The sequence below is a fragment of the Taudactylus pleione genome, unplaced genomic scaffold, assembly GCF_031769625.1.
Source record: "Taudactylus pleione unplaced genomic scaffold, aTauple2 ptg000080l, whole genome shotgun sequence".
Classification (NCBI taxonomy): domain Eukaryota; kingdom Metazoa; phylum Chordata; class Amphibia; order Anura; family Myobatrachidae; genus Taudactylus; species Taudactylus pleione.
In genome coordinates, this window is record NW_028284482.1 from 1320999 (window position 1) to 1347834 (window position 26836).

At 44.9% G+C, this 26836-nt stretch overlaps 1 protein-coding gene across 4 annotated transcripts in view; it reads right to left on the minus strand.

Moving 5' to 3' along the window:
• EP300 (EP300 lysine acetyltransferase) overlaps positions 1-26836 on the minus strand; it is a 147925-nt gene that overhangs the window by 41094 nt on the left and 79995 nt on the right. For 2 of the 4 annotated variants that reach the window (XM_088468008.1, XM_088468006.1), the window contains exons 15-19: positions 25792-25977; positions 18873-19023; positions 10656-10774; positions 3954-4193; positions 2002-2090 (exon numbers count right to left, since the gene is read on the minus strand). In XM_088468008.1, the coding sequence (XP_088324134.1) occupies positions 2002-2090; positions 3954-4193; positions 10656-10774; positions 18873-19023; positions 25792-25977 (785 nt within the window). Of the gene's footprint in view, positions 1-2001; positions 2091-3953; positions 4215-10655; positions 10775-18872; positions 19024-25791; positions 25978-26836 lie in introns of all 4 variants that reach the window. The other 2 variants (XM_088468007.1, XM_088468005.1) reach the window with 1 other exon arrangement.

Sequence of the window (26836 nt, forward strand, 5' to 3'; positions counted from 1 at the left end):
TTTACTGTTTCAGAGAAGTCTGCCAGAAGTGGTCATGGAAGAATTGCAGCCAAAAAGCCATACCTTCAACGTACAAAGAAGACCAAGTGACTCAATTATGCATAAAACATAGGAACTGGGGTGCAATAAAAAAAAGTCAGCAGGTGCTCTAGACTGATGAGTCAAAATTTTAAATATTTTCTGGAACAGAAGGCAGTTTGTTCGCCGAAAGGCTGGAGAGCGGCAAAATAATGTGTCTGCAGGCAACAGTGAAGCATGGTGGAGGATCCTTGCAAGTTTGGGGCTGCATTTCAGAAAATGGAGTTGGAGATTTGGTCAGGATTAATGGTGTCCTTAATGCAGAGAAATACAGGCAGGTACTTATCCATCATGTAATACCATCAGGGAGGCATGTGATTGACTCCAAATTTATTCTGCAGGACAATTTCAGTAAGAACTATCTTCAGCGTAAAGAACAACAAGGAGTCCTGGAAGTGATGATATGGCCCCCACAGAGCCCTGACGTCAACATCATCGAGTCTGTCTGGGATTACATAAAGAGACAGAAGGATTTGAGCCTACATCCACAGAAGATCTGTGGTTAGTTCTCCAAGATGTTTGGAACAACCTCCCTGCGGAGCGCCTTTAAAAAATGTGTGCGAGTGTAACTAGGACAATTGATGCGGTTTTGAAGGCAAAGGGTGGTCAATATTTGGTGTGATTTGATTTAGATTTTTCTTCTGTTCATACACTTTGCATTTTGTTAATTGATAGAAATAAACTTAAATTTTTTAAAGCATTCTAACTTTGCAGCATTTGCGTGTGTGTATAAATATATATATATATATATATACACACACACTAAATATATATATATATATATATATATATATATATATACACACACACACACATACATACACATATAGAGACAGATTATATATCAGAGTGAGAGAGCGCGAGAGAGAATGAAGTGCCAGAAGTCATGGGATAGATGTATACTATCATGAAGGACCCCTTTAGCCCAGCGAAGTGCAGCAACTAGACATAGCATTGATTCCACAAGTGTACCCAAGTCCTCTGGACAGCTCCCTGATATTTGTAGTTGCAGAATCTTGGGTGTATAAGACTTCACCACCACGTCCCACAAATGCTCGATTGGGTTTATGTCGGGCGTACGTGGTGGCCACATCATTCGTTGGAACTCTCCAGAATGCTCCTCAAACCAATTCTGGGCAACTTGGGACCAATGCAGATTACAAATGATAACTGATGCAGGTCTGGGCATTTCAAATCATCACCGTAAACTGACGCTACCTTTACATACAGATATCCCATGACTTTTGGCACTACTGTGCATGTAGATATAAAAAAAACACATGAACAGCAGTTAAATCGTCAAAGGATTGAGCTCATGTATGCTCATTAAACTGATTAACGTAATCACTGAATGACCACAATTGAGGAGTCCTATCTACTGCAAGTCCAATCCTACCAAATAGACCTGCAGTAGTTCACCTGGGATAAACATTACCTAATACCACCGACCCTGAGGTGAAATAACAGCAGTCAAACCCTCAGTTTTAAGCACAGATATTGAAGATGTAGCTTTTCACAGAGCTCATCAAAATTTAAGCTGGAAATTAATTCTAAACAAAATGCCTGCCCACATGAAACACAGTAATGTTTTGTGAATTCAGAGGTAGACAAACTAATATGTTAAGTACCTTTCTTTAGTGTATGACTAGATAGAGCATAGAAGCCAAGACATCTATTGATTACAGGTAGGGTACAAACAGAAGCAGAAATAGGGTGACGAGAAACGGCACTTTTCATAAAAGATATTTAAATAACACAGTAAAATACTTCAAAGTTTAGGTTTGCCAAATCCCAAAACACCACAAAATGCCAAACAAATCGAATGTAACCTACAATGGTCTTTCATACTACATGTAAAGATCACAGTGTAAACCTTAAGTATATTAAATATAGTATAGCAAGTGTTTCTCTGCAAGTACTTACCTGTTTTGATAACTGTAGTAGGTAGCATCACGAGGAATAGTACATAACTGTTTACCATAACAGCACAGTGTTTGCGGAGAAAACTCAAGCTGGGAGAAAAAAAAAAAAAAAAAGGGGAGTCAAACAAATTTAATGTCTATTTAAAAGCCCAGTCTGTAGAACCACTTCCCCAATATGCATTCAGTAGTCACATTATTAAGTACACCTTCCCCTAGAACAGAGTGAAGTTGTGGTGGCATGAATGCAACAACGTACTGGAAGCTTGCTTTTTTTTTTTTTTTTTTTTTTTTAAATATTCTGGTCCCTGGGGGCTATTCAATTCAGCAAGATCTTTACTAGCACCAGGAAGGAGTTCCTGTAGATATTCAATTGTTCCTGCTGTTAAACTCGACTAGAATCACTCAAGTCAGAAAATGCCGGTCACTGCACCTCAAGCTGGGTGATTAGTCAGAAAATGGTGGTTACCGAAACTAAAGTGCTGGCCGCAAGGCTGTTTAGCGCCGCGCTATCCCGGAAAGCAGCATCAGTGCTTCATTCGTGCCAAACAGCACCTCTCGGTGCCCCAAGTCTGGTGCTACTCTGCTAGTGCCATATGTCTTTTTTTTGCTGAAAATACCTTTTAGGACACACCAGGAGACTGCGTTGATTAATTTGATATATGCCATCTATATATCTGTGTGACCGAGTCTCTGAATCTATATACGAAGTACTATGATGCAGCTGTTCCATTGTGCACCATAACCAGGCACGGTCGCACAGATATACTAGTGACGCGTAGCAAACTAATCAGCACAGTCTGCTGGTGCATCAGAGTATATTACATTGCGGCTAAGACGCATTTTTGGCAAAAAAAAAAAAAAGACACCCATCGCTAGTAGTGTCGAATGGGACCTGGCCGCTCACTCCAACTAGGCATCTCTTGGCACGTGGTGTATTGAGGCTAGATGTATGAGGACACATCTGTACATGCTGAAAATCCCGTTTCACCATATCCAAAAGGTACTCTATTGGAGAGGGATCTGGTGACTGGATGACGCTCAAGTCACCCTGAACCTCATAAGGATATGTGCACTGTGACATAGCATGTTATTTTACTGGAAGCAAACCATTAAAAAAGCAGTAAACTGTGGTCATAAAGGGGCTCTCATGGTCAGCAACAATACTCAGGAAGGTTTGGTCATTTAAACAATGCTCATTTTATACTAAGTTGCCTAATGTGTTGCAAAAAACATTCCCCACATTTTAACACAAGGCATGATGAATTAATGTATTAATGTTGTCCACTCTAAATTCTGGCCCTACCATCTGCATGTTGCAGCAAAAATTGAAATTCACCAGACCAGGCAATGTCTTTCCAATCTTTAACTATCCAGTAATTGTGAGCCTGTGCCCACTGTAGCCTCAGTTTCCAGTCCTTAGATGACCATAGTGTAATCCGGTGTCGTCTTCTGCCGCTGTAATCCATTTGCTTCAAGGCTCAACGTGCTATGCATTCAGAGATGTTGTTGTGGTTGTATCTAAACACATGGGTATACAAGGTACGGTCGCCTTTTTGTCAGCTTGAACAAGTCTGTCCATTCTCGCCTGAACTCATTAAAAATGCATCATCATCCACACAACTGTGGCTCACTGGTTGTTCTTTTTTTTGCACCAACTTTACATACTGTGGAGTGTAAAAATCTCAGGAAATCAGCAGTTTGAGATGCTCAGAACAAAACCACCTGACAACATCCAGTGTCACTTACAGCACATTTCTTCCCCATTTTGATTTTCAGTCTGAACAACTGAACCTCTTGACCAAGACTGCATACTTCTATGCATTGATTTGTAGCCACAAATTGTTGATTAGATATCTACATCAATGAGCAAGTGTACCTACTAAGTAATAACACTTAAATAAGAGCAAAATGTTCCTTAAGACCCAAGTCCCAAGCTTCATTAGATGTACTCACCTTTCTGCCACAACAGTATCCCAAGGTTTGCATGACTGGATCAATCTCCTGTTCAAACACCTCAGCCAGCTTTGAGCAGTATTTGTAAACACGAGATGTCTTTCGGTTATACAGCCAGGCATTGTTGAACATCAGCCAGATGTCTTCCACATACTGCCATGGTTCCTGGTACTGTCCAGTGTCCAACTTGCGTTTAATGGTTGATAGGTCCATAGGAGTTTTGACTATCTCAAAGTAATCCTGCAGGACAGAGGCATTTTTCTGAATCATAAGAGGTTATAATGCATTACTGATCTGAGAGGATGCAAAGCGAAGAAAATAGCAAAGCAAAGAAAAAGTATATATCTGTACACATTCACACCCTACCACTCAACAGGTTTTTATTTATTTATTTATTTTTTTAACTTTGCAACAAATCTTTTTCTCCAAGGCTATAATGAGGGTCACAAATCAGAATTGGGTATAAATACTACTCATAGTAAGGCAGGGTATCTCATAAAGGGAAAAAATTGTTCCTCTTGCCATTTAAGCACCACCTCCCCTCAAGATAACTGAGAAAAACATCTCCACGTTCATGTGGAATACTAATATTACATTTGCAAAACAAACAGATGGGCCACAACTGTAAAAAAAATAAATAAAAAATGAATGAGTGATGGATACTGCAAGACAACTCTCTTATGAGGAAAGCTGATCCTGAAAAAAAAAAAAAATATATATATATATATATATAAATATATGTAAATATATATAAAAATATATATAAAAGGGACTACATTAAGGTCCTGCTGTGGAAACAGATACCAGACAGAAGGTAGCCACTTTCTGAAAAAACCCAGCAACTTCAGAAAACGGGCCAGCAGCACTAAAACCCAGAGGAGCAAATTCCTTTGGAGAAAAGCAAGAGGCGATGTAGATTAAATACTCCATGAGGAAAATGGTGTTCCATGAATCAATGACTGTAGGAGTCCCTCACTTTGATAGGAACACACACTATTATAAATGCCTTGATTAGAAGCCGTTGTGCATAAAGCTGGGAAACAGACGACCTGTGTACCCAAGCTGACCCACAATGCGACGGACAACATACTGTGCAGTCCGTACACAACGCACAATCTCTGGTGAACGACTGTAAGATATGTCGTTCCCCATCTGCATCCAAATGCATGGGGTCGTTCATCTCATTGACAGATTGAGCAACACGTACGGCAGATCTGTCAATGCGATGAACCACCCTGCGGAAGCGCGCACTTCCCGATGTAGAAGATATATTGGCCCGATCTGCCAGATCAGGGCAACATATCTTCTAGTGTGTGCACACCCTGAGAATCTGAGCCTCAGGAGTCAAGATATTACAGCTACACCACTGTGGTACAGATGGTGAAATGAGCTGGGAGAAATGGAATCTGTAACAGATTCTGGTACTAAGTCAAACTTCATTCTTAGCAGTTTGAGATTTGGTGTTTGGGCCAGTTCTAAATTGTCTAAGGAACCATCCTCATTACAAGCTACATCTGAATGTACTGCAAAGAAAAAACCTGTACAAAGTGGCATTAATCACTGAGCTCAATTCCTTGGAGTGAAAAGGATCACAAGATCCTTTGCAAAGGCCAAAACGTTATTGTATGCTCTGCTGATACTGAAGCTCACGGAGCGTATCTTCATTGTAGCCCGCATAAAAACAGAAATTCCGTTATCTTGACTGGAGGTAGGCGTTAAGTAGAGAGATGATGGGCACCTTTTAGTGAAGTACCCTGCCTGCGTAGTGATTCTTAGCAAGTCCCACTTGAATGAAGGTAAAAAACTAACATTTTTAAATTTGATTATATTTTAAAAGATTTATAAAATCTAACACACACACACACATATATATCTCTATCTATCTTAAAAGCAGATGAAAGTCAGCTTCACAATTCTCTACAGTCTGCTAAATAAGCAAAAGTTAGGTTTGATTTGAAAATGGGGCTGCAACATACAATTTAATTATATTTGCCAACACCATGAAATTATCAAATATGTGAATATACACAACATTGGTATGCTTATAAACCTGTTAGTATAGTTCTAAAAATAATGACAAAACAAAAACAGGCAGCTGCGGCACAGTCTACTCCAACAGCTAAGCTATGCTCAATTAATACAAATAAACTGTATTACATTGTTACAAACTAATGGGTCATTCCATGTCACGTGGACAAAGGGGTCCACACCTTACTATCTTCAATTTTGATAAAAATGTTACATGATGGTTGGCATATGCGTCTGATTAACTTTGGTAAATTTGTAGTTTGCAATATGCAATAGTAGCAACACTATGGCCCCCACAGTGGGGGTGGGTACAACGATCACCATCTCAGAGGGCACAATTAGCAGGTAGTGACAATTTTTAAAAATGGTCTACTTGACACTGAATGACCCTCATGTTAAACCAAGCATTAACCAAGAGGACCAGGAACGGTCATTACTTTAAAAGTAGGTTTTTAAAAAATCTGCACTTCTGTTGCACCTGCTCATTTGCATATTATGATGTTCCAATAAAGTTCAGACACCAGGGAATATATAGCTTGTTTTAATTACATTCCTTTCTAATATAATCAACATTTCTCTCCTAAACTCCTTTTTCTACTGTGAAGCACAAATGTTATATCACTGTCCCATCGCTATTCAAAAACTACACATTGTGCTGTCACGGGTCTAAAAAAAAAAAAAAATGTGTATTACAATATATCCTTTATGATAATACTCAAATCAACCTTACTTCCATATGCCCATGTGAAACAATTAAACCTCTTTAAAAAGTTCTCATGAAAAATTGTAAGATTCTGCATGTTTTTTTTCATGTATTCTGTTAATTTTGCTTGTTTAATTGCATATAACAGTAGGAAATGAGTAAAGGGCGGTGTGCACACTAGACTGTCTAGTGTGTACTGACCTCGTTAGAGACGGGATGCGGCGGGGTGCTGGCATTGGCAAATGCGTACACATTTGCCGATGCCGGGGGCGACAGCGGGTGGCATCCTGCATTCAGCAGTATGGCCCCCGCTGACTAGATCACCACTGATGGACAAGGTCGCTGACGCGCAGGAGGGCGCATAGTCAGCGACATAGCCGGTACACCCTGGCAACATATTGTCCAGTGTGTACCTGGCTTAAGACATGCGGAAACCCTTTACTGTTTTGCCATTTCAGCCACACCCATTGCTAACAGGTGCATAAAAATCAGACATACACCCCCATGGTTAAACAGAGTTGGAATGTGTTGTAGTGAATCACACTTCACTATCTGGCCCTCTGACAGACTCTAGAAGAATGCTTACTATATGACTGTGTACCTGCCCACAGAGATTGGTGGAGGAAGAATAATGGTCTGGACCGGTTTTTCATGATGTCATCCGAGGCCCTAATGGGGGACATCCACTAGACGATTTTATCCCTGTCCAACCTCTTAACGATTTTCCCTTGAAGTTTCCCTTGAAATATGATCTTCCACTCTGAACAATTTGCAAAAGATTTAACAATAAACTACGTTGTTTTAATCTGTGATTGAGAGCTTTCAGCTATAGTGGGCAGATAGTGGTTCATCGTTTGATCGTTCAGCGTGAACGATGTGTAATCGATGTGTAAACGATTTGTAAGCAATCAAGTGAAATTGACCTGCATGTTCAGTCGATGGAGGAGACGATCAAACGACCAGCGGGAGCGCGCATCGTACATAGTTAGAAACAATTACTGCACGATTTGCAAACGATGTTTGAACGATTATCGAACGATTATATCATTATCGTTCAACTTTATCGTCTAGTGGATACCCCCCCTTTACTTTGTTACAAAAAAGGAGATTCATGTCCTTACCTATTAAATGATTTTCTTCGACTCCATAGGGGACACAGGGATCACTATGGGTATAGCCTGGAGAGAGGAGAGTCGGGGCACCAAACAGTTCAAATTTATTTCCCAGCAGCCCAGGCTTCCTCTCCTCTATATCCTACCCCCCGTAGCCATGTAAGTTACCAAGACCACAGCAAGGAGAAGGAAGACCGGCGCACATGCAGTACCACTCCCATAGGGAAGATGAGCAAACCCCGTATTAGGGGATCCAAACCCCACAAGCAAGGTGCGTCACCTATGGAGTCGAAAAAAAAGGATTTAACAGGTAAAAACGAATTTCCTTATCTTCTTTATCTATTAGGGGACGCAGGGATCACTATGGACGTCCCAAAGCTGTCCTCTTATGCGAGGGGATGCTCCTAAGCTGCACTTAGAACGCTTTGCCCGAAGGCAGCATCTGAAAATGCGAAGGTGTCCAAGGCATAGTAAAAAATGAAAGTGTGGGCAGAGGACCACGAGGTAGCCTTACAAAGCTTCTCCACAGAGGTGCCACGGCAAGCTGCTCAACTGACCGGATGGAATGGGCAGTCACCACAGCAGGGGCAAGAATTATCGCTGAAGAGTAGGCCTTGCAGATAGTCAAACGGAGCCACCTGGCCAAGGTCTGCTTAGTAGTCGGCCTGCTCAGCTTGTTAAAATCATACAGGACAAACGTCACCGACCCCCACCCCCAAAGACTTACTTCGATGGTGAGGAGGACATAGTCCTGAATCCAAAAAGGACGGACCCAGTCCAGGTGGGACCAGTGCAGCCACCACAATAGAGAGACAAATGAGCATCTGCGATGTGAGGTGCAGATGGGAATTGTTCCACAGTACTAGCACGTCCAGCTGAAGAGGATGGGAGTGGAAATGGGTGCACTCCACCATGTCGAGGTGGAGACTAGAGAACGCAGAATCTGCATGCAGGTGTGGCTCAGGAATGTGCAAACTGCAGTATCTCCTGTGTAAGTGTCAAGATGGACTTCTGTCATTTGACTATCCACCCATGTGACTGCAGAAGATCAGTCAGACGGATGTGGTCCCTCAGGATATCCGGAGGCAAGGCCAGGAGAAGATCGTCCATATAATGCAGGATTAGGACGTCCCTGCGTCGAAGGTGTGCTGCCATAAGCTTTGTGAAAACACGAGAGGCCATGGACATCTATGCATGAAACTGGTAGTGTTCTTCCTTCACTGCAAACCTGAGAAAGCGCTGGTGGCTGAATCAAATGGGAATATGTAAAACAGGCATACTGGATGTCCAATGAAGCCATAAAATCCCCCAGTTCCAAGGCCAGAATAATGGAGCGAAGAGAATCCATGCAGAACCGGGGAATCTAGAGGAACCTGTTCAGATTAAGGATGGGCCGAAACAAGCTGTCCGGCTTCGGGACAAGGAAGAGTTTGGCGTACATACCCATACCTCTCTGTGACAGAGACCAGGTTGATGACCTTAAGTGACCAGAAGGAAGTGAATGGACCCCTGAGAGCTCTTGCCTTTCCCGGAATGTGCTGGACGGCTGGTGGAAAAGAACCAGACTAGAGGGTGCCTCTGAAAGGCAGCCCAGAAAAACAATGCCTCTGACCCAGGCTTCTGTCGAAGTGCCCATCCAAACCTCGGGGAAAAAAAGCAAAAGTCGACCTCCCACACCTAGGAACCACAAGTGGAGGCCCGCCCCATCATGCAGCACGTGGTCTGGTGGACCAAGGCTGCTTACCTCAGGACGGAGCATTTGGAGGAAGAACCCTGGATTCTGGAATAAGACTGACCTCTGGCCTTTCCATATGGGCAAAAGGAACGAATTTGGGAGGAGCCACAAACGGAAGGAAATCAGTCTTGGGGAACTTCTTAAAGCAGCCCCCTAAGACTATGCCCACTTCTGCTGACACCAAACTAAAATTGGCAGCCAGTAGCTAGGGCTGGGGTATAGAGGAGAGGGAGAGTGGGCTGCAGGGAAATACATTTTTAACATTTGGTGCCTCTCTACAGGCTATACCCATAGTGATCCCTGTATCCCCTGTTGTGGAGGAAGAAGAAATTGGGCATATCCCTTACTGTTTTACTATAACAATGACCCAAGTGCACATAATGGGGTCCATAAAAAATTCTTTGCAAAGATTGGTGTGGAAGACCCTGACTGGCATGCACAGAACCCTGGCATAAACCAACTTTGGGATGAATTGGAATGCTGGCTGCAAGTCAGGCTAATTGCCCAACGTTGCAAGACCTCATTAATGTTCTTCTGGCCGAATGGAAGTGAATCCCTATGGTCATCTCCCAAGGGGGTTGAGGCTACTATAGTAACAAAGCAGGGACCAACTCAATAATAATGCCCATGGTTTTGGAATAAGATGTTCATGTCCTGGTGTCCACATACATCTAGCCATGTAAATTTATGTTTGGATTCTGGACAGGATATTAGTAGATATAAGTATTTCTTCTCCATTTTTTTCTAGGGTCATCATATTATGTCATAACCTGGAACTCTCTCAAGGACACCCCACCCCCCCAAATCTGTCAATAGGCCATATTATTTCCTAAACTCATCTCTTCACCTAGAATAGAAAAAAAATATATAGGTTTTTCAATCAACCTCTGTACTATTTGTGTTTTTGTAATTTGAAAATTAAATGTGTGCCTTTACAAATACAATGTTTCCATTTATATAGCGATGCAATTAGTGTTGTGTTTCAGAAATAAACAAATAGATTTAAAAATATATTTTCGCAAAACATTACATTTAGTACATAGAATAGACCCAAGAAAATCTTTACTATTCACAAGATTCATACAAACACATCAAGCTACTTTCAAAATGCCCAAGACACTTACCGGGATTCCTAATAACTGTGGGTCTACAGGTTGACGGAATGGGAGGGATTCAGGATCTTGTCGATATAATGCCTCTAGCGTAGGCATGAGGGCTTGACGTAGCTCCTCCGGTTTGAAAACTAAGGGAGGCAGGAAAAAAGAAAAAGGCGTAGTTTTATAATTTATGCAATGAACTTTCTTTACATTTAAGCCCCAAATTCAAACCAGAACAAAACAAGCATAGCACCCTATCAGCTAAGATTAGAGTAAGTGGCTCCCTTTCCAGCTCCGTTGCTATTATTTGTACTCGACAAGGTTGGCCACTGTCACCCTTAATTTTTATTCTTTGTATGGAGGCCCTGGTGCGGTCTATTAGCTTAAAACCCTAATATTTCTGGCTACACCCTCCTATAAAGGAATATAAATTGGCTCTCTTTGCCGATGATTTGTTGGCCACCATTACTTCACCGATCACTTCCCTATCTAATTTGCTGAATGAGTTCAGGTTATTTGGTGACCTTTCCAACTTCAAGGTTAATTATAACAAATCGGTTGCCCTCAATCTCACAGCACCGGCCCGAGTGTTAGCAGGACTTAAAACTACTTTTCACTTTGCCTGGCACGTTTCCCAATTGAAAGACCCTGGAGTAGTCTTTACTAGAGACCTTGGCCACATGTATGTAGCTAATTTTTCCCCCTTCTTGACCAAAATACGCTCGGACCTGCAGTCTTGGGAGAGCTCGACCTTTTTCATTGTTTGGGAGGTTAGGTATAATAAAAATTAATTCTCTCCCCAAGATTTTGTATCTTCTGCAAACTCTAACCATTAAGATTCCCCAGCGATGGTTTTTAGATAATCAGGCCCTCATTAGAGATTTTGTGTGTGTTTTTGGGGGACGCCTAAAAGTAGAGCTGATGTACAGGACAACACATAGGGGGGGCCTCAGACTCTCTAACATTCAGGGTTACTATCACGCATGTCTCCTCACTAGAATCCTGGAATGGTTGAGAACTTACATGCGGCAGTAATGGGTACAGATTGAAATGCAGTCATCAACTGTACTGTCCCTATTTTCATTGCTCTGTGGCTTCCCTTCCCAGACCGCCCCCTTCCCTGCCTTCCCAGACCCAAGCCCCCCCTCCCCCCCATACAGTTTGCCCCACACTACCATTGGGCCTATGTTGTCCACTTAGAAGACTCTCCGAAATAACCCCTCCAATTCATCTCATCTCCCCGTATTTGTCTTTCTTGTCAAATATTCACTTTCCTCTTGGGTAGGACCACACGGCCTTAAGTAGTTGGGTAGATAGGGGTCTTTTTCGAGTAGGACAGCTGGTGAGTGGGGACAAAGTTGTATCCTTTGCAGACTTACAAGACAATTGGAACTTACCTCAAGGGGAATTTTGGCAATACCTACATATTCTCCATTTTCTTCTCTCTTGGGCCCTCTATATGGCTCTAACGTCTTTTGAACTCCTTTGTGCTGGTCCCTAGTGTCCTTCTCATACTATTTCTCGGATATAACACCTCTCGGACGAGAGTATCAGTTTTCCACACTTTACTAAAACATGGGACCTGGAGTTGGGAGGAGAGGTGGGGGAGGCCAACTGGGTTAAAATAATGAGTTATGGTAAGAACTTACCTTTGTTAACTCTCTTTCTTCGAAGTCCATAGGACTGTGAGATAGTCACACAAAGCCATCTAGTCAATGTTTATTGGCTGGCCACCCCTTCTTCTGAAATCCATAGAGCACAAATAAGGAGTCTAATTTCCGAAGGGAACTGGTACAGTCCACAGAAATCCTGAGGGCACGGACCACATCCAAAGAAGTCTTACCCGCTGAAAGGAACGGTGATTGAAAGGTGGGACTATAATTTCCTCATTAATGTGGAAACTAGTAACAACTTTAGGAAGGAACCCAGGGCGAGTCCGAAGCACAGCCCTGTCCTGGTGAAATATCAGAAAAGGGGAGCGACAGGAAAGCACCCCTAACTCAGACACCCTTCTGGCGGAGGTAATAGCCAGAAGAAAAAAAAAAAGTCTTTGCTGTTAACTACTTGAGTGCCACCGAATCTAGGAGTTCAAATGGAGGACCCTGGAGGGTGCAAAGGAAGGTGTGGATATCCGGTAGCGGAGCAAGTCTACGTTAGAACCATACTGATAGAGGAGAGGCATGCACTTTGTGAGGCCAGACGAAGGCCAAGGTCCAATCCAGCTTGAAGGAAGGCCAGTACTCTGGAAATCAGAAAAACCTGAAGGTCGTAATCTCTGAGAAGACACCAGTGGAAATCTGTAAGCCACACTCTGTGGTAGTTCCTAGCAGAAGCTGGAATACATGCTCTAAGCATCGTCTTGATGATAGAGCTAAAGAATCCTTTGGACCTTAGGAGGAATGTCTCAAGAGCCATGTCGTCAAAGACAGACGACCCAAGTCCGGGTAAAGGCACAGACCTTGAGACAACATATACGGTCGTTGAGGCAGCAGGAACGGAGTGTCAACGGAGAGACTCCGAAGTTCTGAGAACCAATGAGGTCTGGGCCAAGTTGGAGCCACCAGTCAGGCAGCGCCTCCGTCCTGTTTGAACCGAAGAACTCAAGGAAGAAGGGAGACTGGAGGGAATAGGTACGCAAACTGGAAGGTCCACTTCACTGATAATGCATCTACAAAGGTTGCCTCGGCATCTCTTGTTCTGGACCTATACACTGGCAGTTTGTGGTCGTGTCGGAAGACCATGAGGTCCACCTCTGGGAAGCCCCATCTGTTCACTAGGAGTTGAAATACCTCTTGGTGAAGAGACCATACCCCAGGATGCATGTCTTAACGGCTGAGGAAAATCTGCTTCCCAATTGAGAACTCCCAGAAGAAACACAGCAGAGATGGCCCATGTCAAAATGCATGACACTTCGGTCATTGCTGCCCTGTGATGTAAGCCACTGTTGTGGCATTGTCGGACTGAACCTGTACAGGTTTTCCGTGAAGTATGTACTGGGCCAGTTTGAGGGCTCTGTAGACAGCTGAAATCTTCAATATGTTGATTGGCAGGGTTGATTCGACCGATGTCCAACGGCCCTGAAAGGATTGCAGACCGGTCACAGCGCCCCAGCCCCAGAGACTGGCGTCCGTGGTAAGGATTACCCAGTCTGGGCTCCAAAAGGAGCAACCCTTGGTTAGATGAGATGTCTGTAGCCACCAAGACAGAGACAGACGCACTTCCGGAGAGAGCACCATAGTCTGAGCTTTGATCCAATGTGTTAACCGGTTCCATCTGGAGAGATTAGCCTTTGCAAGTCTGGAATGGAACAGAGCATATTCCACAGTGTCAAAGGTGGACACCATGGATCCCAGAACTTGCATTGCTGAGTGGATCGACACTTAGCAATTGTGAAGACATCTGCGCATTTGTAGTTGAAGTGTGGAGATCTTGTCCGATTTCAGAGAGATTCTCTGATCCTGAGAATCCAGCAGGGCTCATAGATGAATAATACTCTGAGGGATTCAGGGAGGACTTTTTCCAGTTGATTAACCATCAGTGCTTGAGAAGGAAAGCAATAGTTAGCTGTAGACGACTTTGAAGCACCTCTAAGGATCCTGCTAAGAGCAGGAGATAGTTCAGATACGGTAGAAGCCGGATGCCCTGACCACGCAGGTGGGCTGCCATGATAGCCATAATTTTGGTAAACACCTGTGGAAAGTCCAAAGGGCAGAGCCTGAAACTGTAAGAGTGGCTGTAGTATAGCAAACCGGAGATAACGCTGATGAGAGGGCGCTATAGGTACATGTCCTGAATATCCTGCGATACCATAAAAGTTCCCAGGCTCCATAGCTAGGATGATGGAGTGTGGGGTTTCCATCCCGAAGCTAGCAACCTTTAGGAATTTGTTCAGGGATTTGAGATTAAAGATAGGCCAATGAGTCCATTCGGCTTCCGAACTAGAAAGAAAGAACCTCGCTGAGATAGTGGGACTGGCATAATTACCCCTGCTTGCGGCAAGGACTGTATAGCTTTCTGGATTTGTAAGGCCTTGTTCAGGTCTGAAGGAGGGCCTGTGTAGAAAAACAGGTAGGGGGGGGCAGTCTGAGAAAAGAGAGGGCGTACCAATGAGACCCCACTTCTTACCCTAGCATCCGTGGTGGTTTGACTCCAGCACTGGGCGAACTGAAGTCTGCGTCCCACTCTGGGATCCCCCAGATGGAGGCCCGTCCCAACAGGCTAAGGGTTTATCCCCTGGTTTAGAAGCAGGGCATCTGGTGTTCCAGATCTGCTTAGTCCTTGGTTTGGTGACCCTCATGGAGACAGACTGCCTAGGAAAGGACTGGCCTTTAAGCTTTCCTTGAGGACGAAAGTACTTAAAAAAAGATGTAGTCTGAGGCCTTGTAGTAGAAGCTGAAGCCAGAAATGCGTTTTCGATGCTGCCAACATGGTTACAATCTTGTCAAAGTCAGGGCCAAACAAGATCTCCCCATTATAGTGTAATCCTTCAAGGCCATTTCTTGGAATCCACATCTGCCTTCCATGAGCGCAGGCACAGGGTACGCGGGCAGATACAGTCGCTGTCGAAGCTCTGGAGGTTAGGAGACTGGCATCCAATGTCGCTTCTCCAATATAGGAAACTGCATCTCGACTGTGAGCAACAAAAGACATCTGATCACTAGAAGCTTCTGAGGGAAAAGAGTCTTCAAGTGCATCAGCCCAGCTCTCTATAGCTTTAGCTACACGTGCGATTGGGTGGATGAGCAACAGTCCCTTAAAGAGAGTATATCGATTTCAGGCAAGCTTCCACCTTCCTATCTGTAGTTCAAAGAAGTAATTATAGGAATAGGCAACGTAGCGCTTTTAATTAAACGTGGAACATGGGAATCCACCGCAGGGGGTTGTTTCTCATTTTGCACAATGAGCCACAGAAAAAGGGTAACATGAGGTTAGTTTTCGTGGATGAAATCTCCTACCAGGCGATTGCCAGGCTGCTGTTCAGCTAATTGATCCGATAGAGGGATTTCTGCTGAAGTCACCTTCTGTCATTTAAACAGAGGGTGCTTGGATTTAGGGGCTGGCTCGGCATCTACCATTAATAAAATGGAGCTGACGGCTCACACCAAGGCAGGATTATTTTTGACTGACACTCATCCTCCTCTAGAGGGGAGTCAGTGCTAGAGAAATCAGCATTTTCTGCCTCCTCGGATGATACCTCAGAATCAGAGTTGCGTGGACTGTGACGATACCACAGTGCACTTAAAGGGGTTACTGGGTAGGGGCTTCTTATCTTGCTACATGGCTTGAAAGGCATGAGATGTAGCCACCAGACTGCACTGAGTTAGAGAGTACATCTACCCATGGTGGGAGGAGTACTTGTATCACCTGAACCTGTTATGGCAACCGCCAAAGGGGGCATTAATGCCTGCTGCGATAACTCCACACGGGGAATTACAGCCGGATCTGCTAGGCGGTCCGCAACAGTGGTCAGTACCTGAGAAAAGGAAGCCCAGGGGGTCACTAGTACCGGCTCTGTCTGATGGGCCAGGTGGAGTATAACACTAGCTACATAGCCCATCTTGTTTCAAATACTCCTCATTTAAGCCTGCAGCCCATAACTTGCATGACAGCAGTATGTGGGCAGATGCCTGTTGTTACTCTTGCCTTTGCTAGACATAGCTGCAGAGTAAATGGCACTGGGTAAAATGCAACCACTGTGTATGTAGGATACTAGTAGGAATGCAATATACTGGTCCTGTCTTATGCTTGAGTAAGCTGCAGGAGCACACAGCTCAAATATGGCACAGTGCAACGAACAACTGTATGTGACAAATCTCAAATATTTAGTTCTATAGCTGTGAGGCACAGGAAAAACAAGAGATATGGTAAGAACTTACCTTTGTTATCTCTGTTTCTACGAAGTCCATAGGGTCCACAGGGTTGACCTTGGGGTATAGGTTGGGAACCAAATCCGGGCACCACGCAGTTAAAGCTTTTAGCTCCCAGGATGCACTTGGGTCCACTCTCCCTATAACCCCGCCCCCCAGCCAGAGGCACCTGCATACACCTGTATGTTAGGGTAATAGTCAGAGAAACACTGCAAAACACTGGTCCTGACTGATGCTTGGCTAAGCTGCAGAAGCCCACTGCCTAGATATGCTAAACACTGGTCCTGTCTGATGCTTGGGTAAGCTGCAGAAGCCGTTGCCTAAATATGGCATAGTGCAGCACACAACAGTATGTGACAGACCTCCCAAATATTATCTTTTATATATGTGAGGTAAAAGAACCACCCTAACTACACCTGTATTAGGGCAGACTAATACAGATATATGCTGCCAGTTAGGAAAAAAGACAGAAAAGGCAGCGCTAGCATAAGTCACAAACAATGCAGAATTTACATTGAAAATTGGCACTACAATCAACCACCTACATTCAGTGTCTGGGGAAACTATAGCGCTACATACACTAACCCAAGGGAGAGGTATGAGGGGACTAGACCACACGCTGTCCTGAGAGATCTGTGACTGTACCACCAAGAAAATGGCGACCGGAGACCTCAGAGGGGGCATGGCCGCAGGAGGAAGCAGCTCAGAGAAGCCAGACCTCAGTGGAAAGGCTACCTGAGCTGAGGGGCGGAGCCGCTTAAAGAGGTTGGATTGTTTAACCCCTAGGACGCTGGTTCCCACACCAAAATGTCCCTGGTGGTCTAGTGGAGCTCGAGGGCTGGAGCCTGCATCCACACTCAGCACCTCCGGTCTGTCCTTTGAGACCGGAGTTATGACTGCCAATTCCCAGCCTTACCTGTCCCCTCCCGTGGGGCCCAGCTAGCACAGACTCCGGGGGCCCGCCGAGATCCCCAGATCAGTACTGGCATCGCGGCACCGGAGGGGTGAAGGAGCGACAGCACAGACATCCTATGGACAGTCTGCTGCTGCGCACTCTGAATGTAGTAGAATAAACTAACAAAAATCATAAAAGAAAAGCTTTAGGGCTGCTAAGCAGCTCCCCGCGTTAAAGGTGACCCAACTCCGGCCGGGCACCAACTAAACTGAGGTGCTTCTGGCTCAGGGGCGGGGTATAGAGAGGATGGACCAGTGCATTCTGGGAGCTGAAAGTTTTAACTGCATGGTGCCCGGATCCATATCCATCACCTACACCCCAGGTCTCCCCTGTGGAGCCTATGGACCCCGTAGAAATTTTGTTTAGCACATGCTTGCTCTCCTAGTGTTGGTGTTCGAGAGACCCAATACAAGTTAATATCCCGCTGGTATAGGTCTCCAGATGTCCTTTCCAGGATGGGGATTGGTGTGCTGAATACATATTGGCGGTGTTAAAATGCCCCTAGCAACCCGTTCCACATATGGTGGCAATGCTCTCAGCTTCATGCGTTTTTGTCAGAAGTCCTTAAACTTCCTGCAAACATTATAGGGGAGCAGGTTGCCTTTGATCCGTTGTTCTGGCTTTTTCACCTATCCCCCGCCCCTATCTATCTCGAGATAATTAAATGGCACAGCAGGGATTTTTTATACCGCTGCTATATCAGTTATCCCAGTAAAGTGGCGCTCCTCCTCTCCTCCAACAGTTAAGAGACTGGTTTGATAAAATTGATTTCTTCATGAAAAGTGGAATATATTTTGTCTTCTACAGACGATAACTATGCAGCTGTCAGAGATACATAGTTCCGTTGAATGGACTTCAAGGACTCGAAAACCTTTAAAGATATTATTGCATCTCATCCTTCCTAAGCCTCTGAATGGTTTGCTATATTTTCGGGGTCCGTGGCCCCCTGGTTTTGTCACTGATTGGGTTTTTTTTTAATTTGACCGGCCTTTGGATTTGATAAGAGTGGAGTTTGCCCCCATTTTTTGTTTGCCTCTGTTGGACCCGGAGCTGTATATATCTTTTTCTCTCTGCCCATAAACTGCCTTTTTTTTTCTCTTGCCTTTTGCCCCATTGTCTCTTTACTTCTCCCCTCAAACCTTCGCGTTTATTACCCTCTTTTAATTCAATAGTATTGTAAGGTTTTGTTTTGTTTTCTTAATCACGATTTACATACAAATAAAATGATAAACATGTTATTTCTAGGTTTTGTTTACCAATTTGCACTAAAAAGAACCTGTCAATTAGATTTTAAAAAGACAAAAGCAATAAAAAGATAATTTTATTTCAATGTGCTATAATGATAGTTTTGTTGTAGCCTTAAAAGAATGACAACTACAATACCATGGTTTTCTACATAATTTATTGGGGTAAAAGGCTTACTTTTCTTTTTAGACTGTCCAGCAGGGGAGGATTGGGCTGCAGGGGTGCCTGGTTTCTCATCTTCCTCTTTTACTTCTGATTTCACATCTTTCTTTTCCTCCGGCTCCATTGGCTCAGGCTTACAGTCCTCAGCAACAACTTCAGATTTTACCTGGTTTGAAGAAATTAGTGTTTCAAAGAGGATACTAAAGCATGGAGAGACTGCAAATGTTTGGGTCTCTTACAAAATAATGTAAGCAGTGTCCTCTGTCTAAATACCTTTAAAATCACAAATTTAGACGATTTATAGCATACAATGCTGTAGGATTTATTATTATATGTTGGAGGTTTGATTTTCATTTGGCCTAATGACTCATCATCCAATTAGAAAAAGTGATGAATCTACGCTCAGATGCAACATTGAGTTTGCAGTGACCGAAAATTTGTAAGTCATCCGACTTAAGACTATACAGCTTCATGGGGTTCAGTCACCAGATATCTGCAAATCACGGTTTTGCCAGATAAGAAACATCTCTTGGCATTTCTTAGCTTCCAGTGTATCTCATGGTAGAACACTGATGAATACTAATCTACAGCCGGTGGTTTCTACACTATGTCATTACTTACAGTTCCAATAGGCATACTAACAAGTATTAACGCAAATATACTAAATTAGTTTCAAAGTGGTCCTGCAAATTTGAGCGCAGTTGATTTAGGGTACTTGAGTCATAAAAACGGAATGTCTGTTTGGATTAAAAAATTTAATTTAAATCGGTTGTCAAGATGCCAATAATTTAATTTCACACCTAGTGACAGCTGTAGTTTTTAATATTTGTGTAATTCGTGAACACAAATATTTAAGCTCCATCATGTTTTAGAATTTTGTTGTATTATTGCAAATAGGGAGATTTATTTCTTACCTGGTTAAATCCTTTTCTTTAAGATCCAAAGGGGACACAGGCTTTAAACAGTGGGTATAGGCTGGAGTAGGAGTCCGGGCACCAAACAAACAATCTATTCCTCCCAGCAGCCCAGGCTTCTTCTCCCCTAAACCAAGCCCCCAGACAGACCAGTTAAGTTAGCAAGCTCAAAGCAGGAGGAAGAAAGAGGAGAAGGCAGACCGACGAACACAGGTACACACAGCCAGAAGAGACTGACAGGGGAGCCGGAAGCAGAGCAAAAACCCAGCCAGCCAGATGTGTCAGGGTGGGAGCTGTGTCCCCTATGGACCTCATAGAAAAGGATTTAACCAGGTAAGAACATAAATCTCCTTTCTTCTTCTCTTCATAGGGGAAACATGCTTTAGACAGTAGGATGACCCAAAGCTATCCCCCCAAAGGGAGGGAAAGCTACTGAACTGTGCTGGGAACCCTTCGCCTGAAAGCCACATCAGCGGAAGCGAAGGTGTCAAATTAATAGAATTGGAGAAACGTATGGGCAGAGGACCACGTGGCCACCTTACAAAGCTGCTCTACAGAGGCACCAGGTCGAGCTGCCCAAGAAGTACCCACCGACCTGGTGGAATGAGCTGTCACCGCAGCAGGAAGGTCCGCCACATGGAGAGTGTGGTCAAACGGAGCAATCCTGCTAAAGTCTAAAAAATTCAGAGGGAGCAAAAAGGGACTGCCGTCTTATCTAGATCCCTGGTCCTGTCCACATATATCCAGAGGGCCATCATGACATACAAAGAGGCCTCCTCTGGCGAAGAATCAGTTGCTTAAAAGGCAGGGATCACGATATCCTAGTTGATGTGAAACAGAGAAACAACCTTATGAAGGAAGCCAAACCGTGTCCGAATAAATAGCCTGGTCCAAGTGAAAGACCAAAAATGTGGGAGCAACAAAACAATGCGCTCAAGTCTGAAACCCGATGGGCCCACGATATGGCAAGTAGGAAGAGTCTTCCACGTAATCCAGCGAATGTCTAGAGAGCCCAAAGGCTCAAAGGGTGACGATTGAAAAGCCCAAAGCACCAAAAGTTACATGGAGCCAGCTGAGGAACAAAAGAAAGCTGAACATGCCTCTGGTAAAGGACAGAATGGGCGGAATTTGCACCTTCAAAAAGAAGCGAGGTGAAGACCTAAGTCCAGACCAGCAGGTAGAAAAGTCAAGGACCTACAAGAGACAAAATTATCCCCTTGGCTGAAGGCCAGGCAAATTAAGTCCGCCAGACATGGTGGTAAATTCTGGCAGAAGGTTTACGGGTATTCAGCATGGTACAAATAACCAATCTAGAGAACTCCTTAGCTCTCAGGGCGGATGTCTCAAGAATCACCCCGTCAAAGAGAGACAGGCAAGATCCGGATGGAAGCAGGAGCCCAGAGACAAAAGTTCCGGCCGCAGAGGAAGACAACTGTGCTTCGATGGAGAGGCATAGGTGATCAAAGTTCGACGCACCCAATCGGGAGCTACAAGGACAACGGTGCCGCCATCCAACTTCAACTTGCGGAAGACCCACGGAATCAGCGAGATCAGAGGGAAGTTGTACATGAGGTGGAAGGTCCACCGAACCGCTAAAGGCGTCCATCAGGATGGCTCCCGGTTCCCTGGTGTGCTAGCAGGACCTCGGTAGCTTGTGCCGAGACTCCATCAAGTTGATGTCCGGAAGGCCTAAGCACAGAACTAGGAGTTAAAAAAGCGTCTAGATGAAGCGTCCACTCACCTAAGTCAACGTCCTTCCTGGTGACTGAAGAAGTCTGCTTCCAAATTCTGGACTAGAGCAGGAAGAGGACGCTCTGCCCAGAAGAGAATGCGACTAACCTTCATAGCGCACTGACTGCCGCCCTGATGGTTTATGTAGGCAACGGCCATCGCATTGTTGGATTGTACCTGGACCGGACGATGCTTGAGGAACGGCAGAGCTTGCATAGTTCTGAGGACTGCTCGGAGTTCCAGAATATCTGGAGCCGTCCACCAACCCTGAAAGATCTGTTGACAGGTTACTGCCTCCCAACCCACGAAGACTTACATCGGTGGTGAGGACCCATTCCTGAATTCAAAAGGGGCAGCCAATGTCTAAGTGGGACGCCTAGAAACACCATAAGAGGGAGAGCCGGACCTCCCGAGAGAGCATGATAAGTTTGTGTTTTGAGCTATCGATGGGACTTGTTCCACTGGGACAAAACCTCCATGTGAAGAGGTTGGGAGTGAAACTGGGCATACTCCACCATGTTGAAGATGGGAGACTAGAGAGCCCAAGCTCTGCATGCAAGCGTGTACTGACACTTGGCGATGACTTTAAGAACCTGCGAATCCTGGTCTGTAGGTTCTGAGCTTTTCTGGCGGGAGGAAGACCTGCTGAACATTGGAATCCAGCAATTCCCCCAGATGGTATCTCTTGCGATGAAGTCAGGGAGGGTTTCTTCCAATTGATGATCCATTCTGAGATGGATATGATTCCAGAGGACCTCCAGTGACTGGGGCAGGATCAGAAGGTCTTTAAGATAAAGGTAGAATCCTGATACCCCAGTGCCACAAATGAGCTGCCATGACATTCATGAAGACACGAGGAGCTGTGGAAAGACCAAACCGCAATGTCTGGAATTGGAAATGTTCCTCCCAGACCACAAACCTGAGGAAGTGCTGGTAAATGAGCTGGATAGGAACATGCAAATAGGCATCCTGGATGTCAAAGGCGGCCATGAAATCCCCTGGCTCCAACACCAGAATAATTAAGAGACTCCATGCAGAGTTTGTGGACCCACAAGAACATGAGGGTCTTCAGGGAACCGTTCGGCTTTTGGACCAAGAAGAGGCTGACATAAAAGCCCTTGCCTCTTGAGACAGTGTAACTGGAACAATTACTTTGGAGGCCAGCAGGAAGTCAAACTCCTGCTTTGCCTGGATCCACCTGGATCCACCGGAAAGCATGTGGGAAAAAATTGGATCAGAGGCCGCTCCCACAAGGTTAGGGCGTAAACACCTTGCACCCCAGGTGCCCGACGTGGTCACCATCCAGGTCTTGGAAAACTGAAGTCTGCCTCCCACACTGGGATAACCCAGGTGGAGGCCCGCCCTGTCAAGTTGCAGGCTTGTCAGTAGGCTTGGTGGCAGAGTATATGGTAGCCCAGGGCTGTCTAGCTCTGGACTTGGAACCCTTGGATGAGTAACCCTGGGACCTCGATAAAGTGCTGGCCCCTGGCTGTTCCCTACAGATGAACATAGTGAAAATTAGATTTTCACAAACTAGGGGCTGCCACAGAAGGGAGGAAGGCTGTCTTGGATGCTGCCACTGTGGCCACGATCTTGTCCAAATCGGGGCCAAAGATATGTACCCTGAGAACGGAACAGTTTCTAGGGCATTCTTGGAGTCTTAGTCAGTCAAAGGGCAAGCCTAGCAAACACGGAGGATGCTGCCACCTTAGAGGTTAGGACACCAGTAACTATTGCTGCCTCTCCGAGATAAGAAGTTGCCTTTCTGACGTGCTGCAGTAAAGACAACAGCTTGTTTCTATGGGTACCCGAACTAAGGGCCTCCTTGAGGGGCATCTGCCCAACACCCGATTGCCTTAGCCATCCAGGCGGAGGCTAGGGGTGAACGTGCGATAACACATGCCTGTGAGAGCAAGGTAGCCCAGGCCGGTTCCTGGATGAAGTCGTGGCCGACTGACTCTTGCTGTGAAGCTGCAAAACACTGGACAGTCAGCCCATCATGGTCGAGAGCCTGAGGAGAAAGTACAGTGGTACAAGTCCTGCAGTTACACAACACAAAAGTACCCCCATCCCTGGATGCCTTGTCCTTAGAAGACATGGTACAGCAATCTAGGGCAGTCAATGCAAACTAGCTATGTAAATTATTGTGTGCAATATGAGGAAGTGCAATGAACGTGACCGCACCACATTTAGTGGACCTTTACAGAAAAGGGGACTACTAAACCCTTCAGCAATTAGCACTTTATTCTATCTTTCGTTCTTTGCAGATCGCTTAAACAAACAAGAGACATGAGAAATAAACAGTACTCCTAAACACAATTACATGCACACAGAAACATTCAATGCAGGTAAAAATGGGCAGTAAGTGCTCAACAATCCAAGTCCCACTCGGCAGAAAGGAACCATCTGTATAACCTGACCACTGGGGAAGTGGTATACAGGGAGACCAGAAGCCCAATGCTACTTTCCTGAGACTGGCTGCAGCATTTACTGTAGAAAATTGCCGCTCAGGGTCTGTGTGTGGGAGGAGGCGGGAACACCCTGTGGCAGGAAGCCTCTGTTAGGGGACGCACCAAGGGGCAGGGAAGGAGCCTACCTTCAACTTCTGACATGGACCCACAGGGCAATGACCACTGTGTAATAAGTCCCCCATTGCCTGTTGCACTGGTAGTGTAGCTGAGGTACCAGGCAGCCTGGACGCCCGCCGTCAGCACCACAGATGGTCTCCCACCCCGGCGGAGAATGCAGCTACCTGTCCCCCTCAGTTATCCTGCTGTGGCTGCGGCTCCCTGGTGTGCATCTTAAGACGCTGACCCACTCGCCAGCGCTTTGGGGGCAGGTGGTCGTTGGAGCAGCTGCCCGAGTGTCCTATGGGGCTCCAATAGCTGCCCGCTCTAAAAGTACAAAAAAAAATTTGAGGCTGCATAGAGCAGCCCCATCCATGTTTGAACAGTGCCCAGACTCCTAAACCAGCCTATGCCAACTGTCTAAAGCCAGTGTCCCCTATGGAGAGAAGTATATTTGTTAATTTGTAATATAATTAAAATAACAGAGTAGTCACTAATGCGGGCCATACACGCTACAATTATCGGGGCGATCCGCCTGATATCGGCGGATCGCCCCGATCATTGTAGCGTGTGGCCCCCCCACACGCTACAATGACCGAGGGTTAAATATTGCTCGGTCGGGCATGAGGGATTGTCCAGCATGCCCGTCCGATACGATATTTCCCGTTAAACTGTCTGCCGCATCTGGCAGTGTATGCCCAGCCGCGGCCGACTGACAGACATTTCCTGTGTTCCTTCCTATGGAAGGAACAGGGAAATGTCTCCTCCCCCGGGGGGAGGAGCGCAGATGTCTGCCGAATACACTGAGAGAAATCTCACAGTGTATGCCGGCGACATCTGCGGCTGGCAGCCGGCCAGATAAAATGTCTGTCAGTCTGACAGGCATTTTATCTGGCTGTGTATGCCCAGCATAACTCAGTGTATGAAAATCAGGATAAGAAAATTAGTTACAGCTACAATCGCACAATTAACATCAAGTTTTGTATCAGAATAATTTCTCTAGGACACAGGTTCTCAAACTCAATCCTCAGGTCCCCAAACAGTGCATGTTTTACAGGTCTCCTCACAAAATCACAAGTGAGATATTAGCTCCACATGTGGATCTTTTAAAATGTGTCTGAGTAATTAATATACCTGTGAGGACAGAGTTTGAGAACCACTGCTCTAGGACGTCCTCACAACTCCATTTTCCCTTTACAATAATGCTTTCTTAGCTGGAAGGCAAGTGTGTGTTTCAGGACTTCAACACATTCCCAAGGAGGAGGCCACATGATCCCAATCATAGCTTTCCCTCCATGTACATGACAATGGAATCAGGAAATTTGCCTATGAACAAGTATAATGAAGGTAAGGGCTGTTGCTTTATTACATCAAGTGACCATTGTTGCCAAGGTAGATGCAAGACACACACAGGGGGAAAACTCAACTGAACGCAATGTGCCCTTTCAGAACGGCATTTTGCGGCCGCCAGCATCGCAGGTTTTCGCTTTCACCCCAAAGAGGTGCAAAGGAAATATTGCGAAGTTGGCACTACCGTAAATGGCAGATATGTGCGCAGCCACAGCACATTGCATTCAATTGAATTCCCATACAGCAAACTAAATTAATAGGAGCTTTTAGAAAAATGGAAGAAATCCCCTTGTATCTTTGTTTTTGGTAACACTGTGCAACAAAACAGTAACAAAAAATTAGATTCATGTCATTAGTACTGCAACACTTTACCTCCAGCTTCTCCTCTACAGGTTCAACTATAGACACTGACTCAGTTTCATCATCTTCCTGTTTAACCTCCATTTTAACCTCTGGTATAGGTTGTTCAGGAGCAGGCTGCTGTGAGCTCACTTCAGGGCTGTTAGTCGATGGTGGATTGGATACTGGACCTTCCATAACAGCCATGGACTGTGAAAGCTGTTAAGACAACAGAAAACTGGTGGTGAATTCTTCAAATAAAGTAGTTATGATGAAGAAATAAGTAATTTTAAGCAAAAAATATATATGGTGCAGGTGTGCAGCCTTTTTTCTCTTTTTTGTATTAGACTATATTCATAATACATATGGATATGGCAACCGCTCAGTGGTATACTAGAAAAGGAGAGTTAGGCCTTTAGTATAAGAAGGCACAGAAAAAACGACTCACTATTCACCATAAAACATGAAAGCAAAACATTGCTTGATCGCCTCAACCAAAAGAGAACAGACATCTGCTGGTGATAGTCCTTTTGTGGACTATTCTCCCCTTGATGTACGGTCTCCCAGATCTCAGTCCTCAAAGCACACTAACACTCCAGGTTTTAAGGATAGCCATACCTGAGCACAAATGACTTAATGCCACAGTTATTGTGATTTAACCATCTGTGCTCAACCATGGATATCATTAAAACATGGACTGTTGGTGTGCCTTGAGGACCGCAGGTTGGGAAAACACTGCTCTGATGGTTTAAATATGTAAAACAGACACCTGGAGAGTCTATTTTGCAAACACAGACCATTGTTCTATCTTTAATCATCCGTTACCTACAGAATGCAGTAGTTCTCAAACTCGGTCCTCAGGACCCCACACAGGTCACGGTTGCCAGGTCACCCAGCAGGAGCACAGGTGCATTAATTACTCACTGACACATTTTAAAAGATCCACAGGTGGAACTAATTATTTCACTTGTGATTATGTGAGGTGAACTGCAAAACATGCACTGTTTGGGGTCCTGAGGACAGAGTTTGAGAACCTGTGCAGTAGAGTATCTAGCCCTTATGTCTCCTGCTCTTTTCA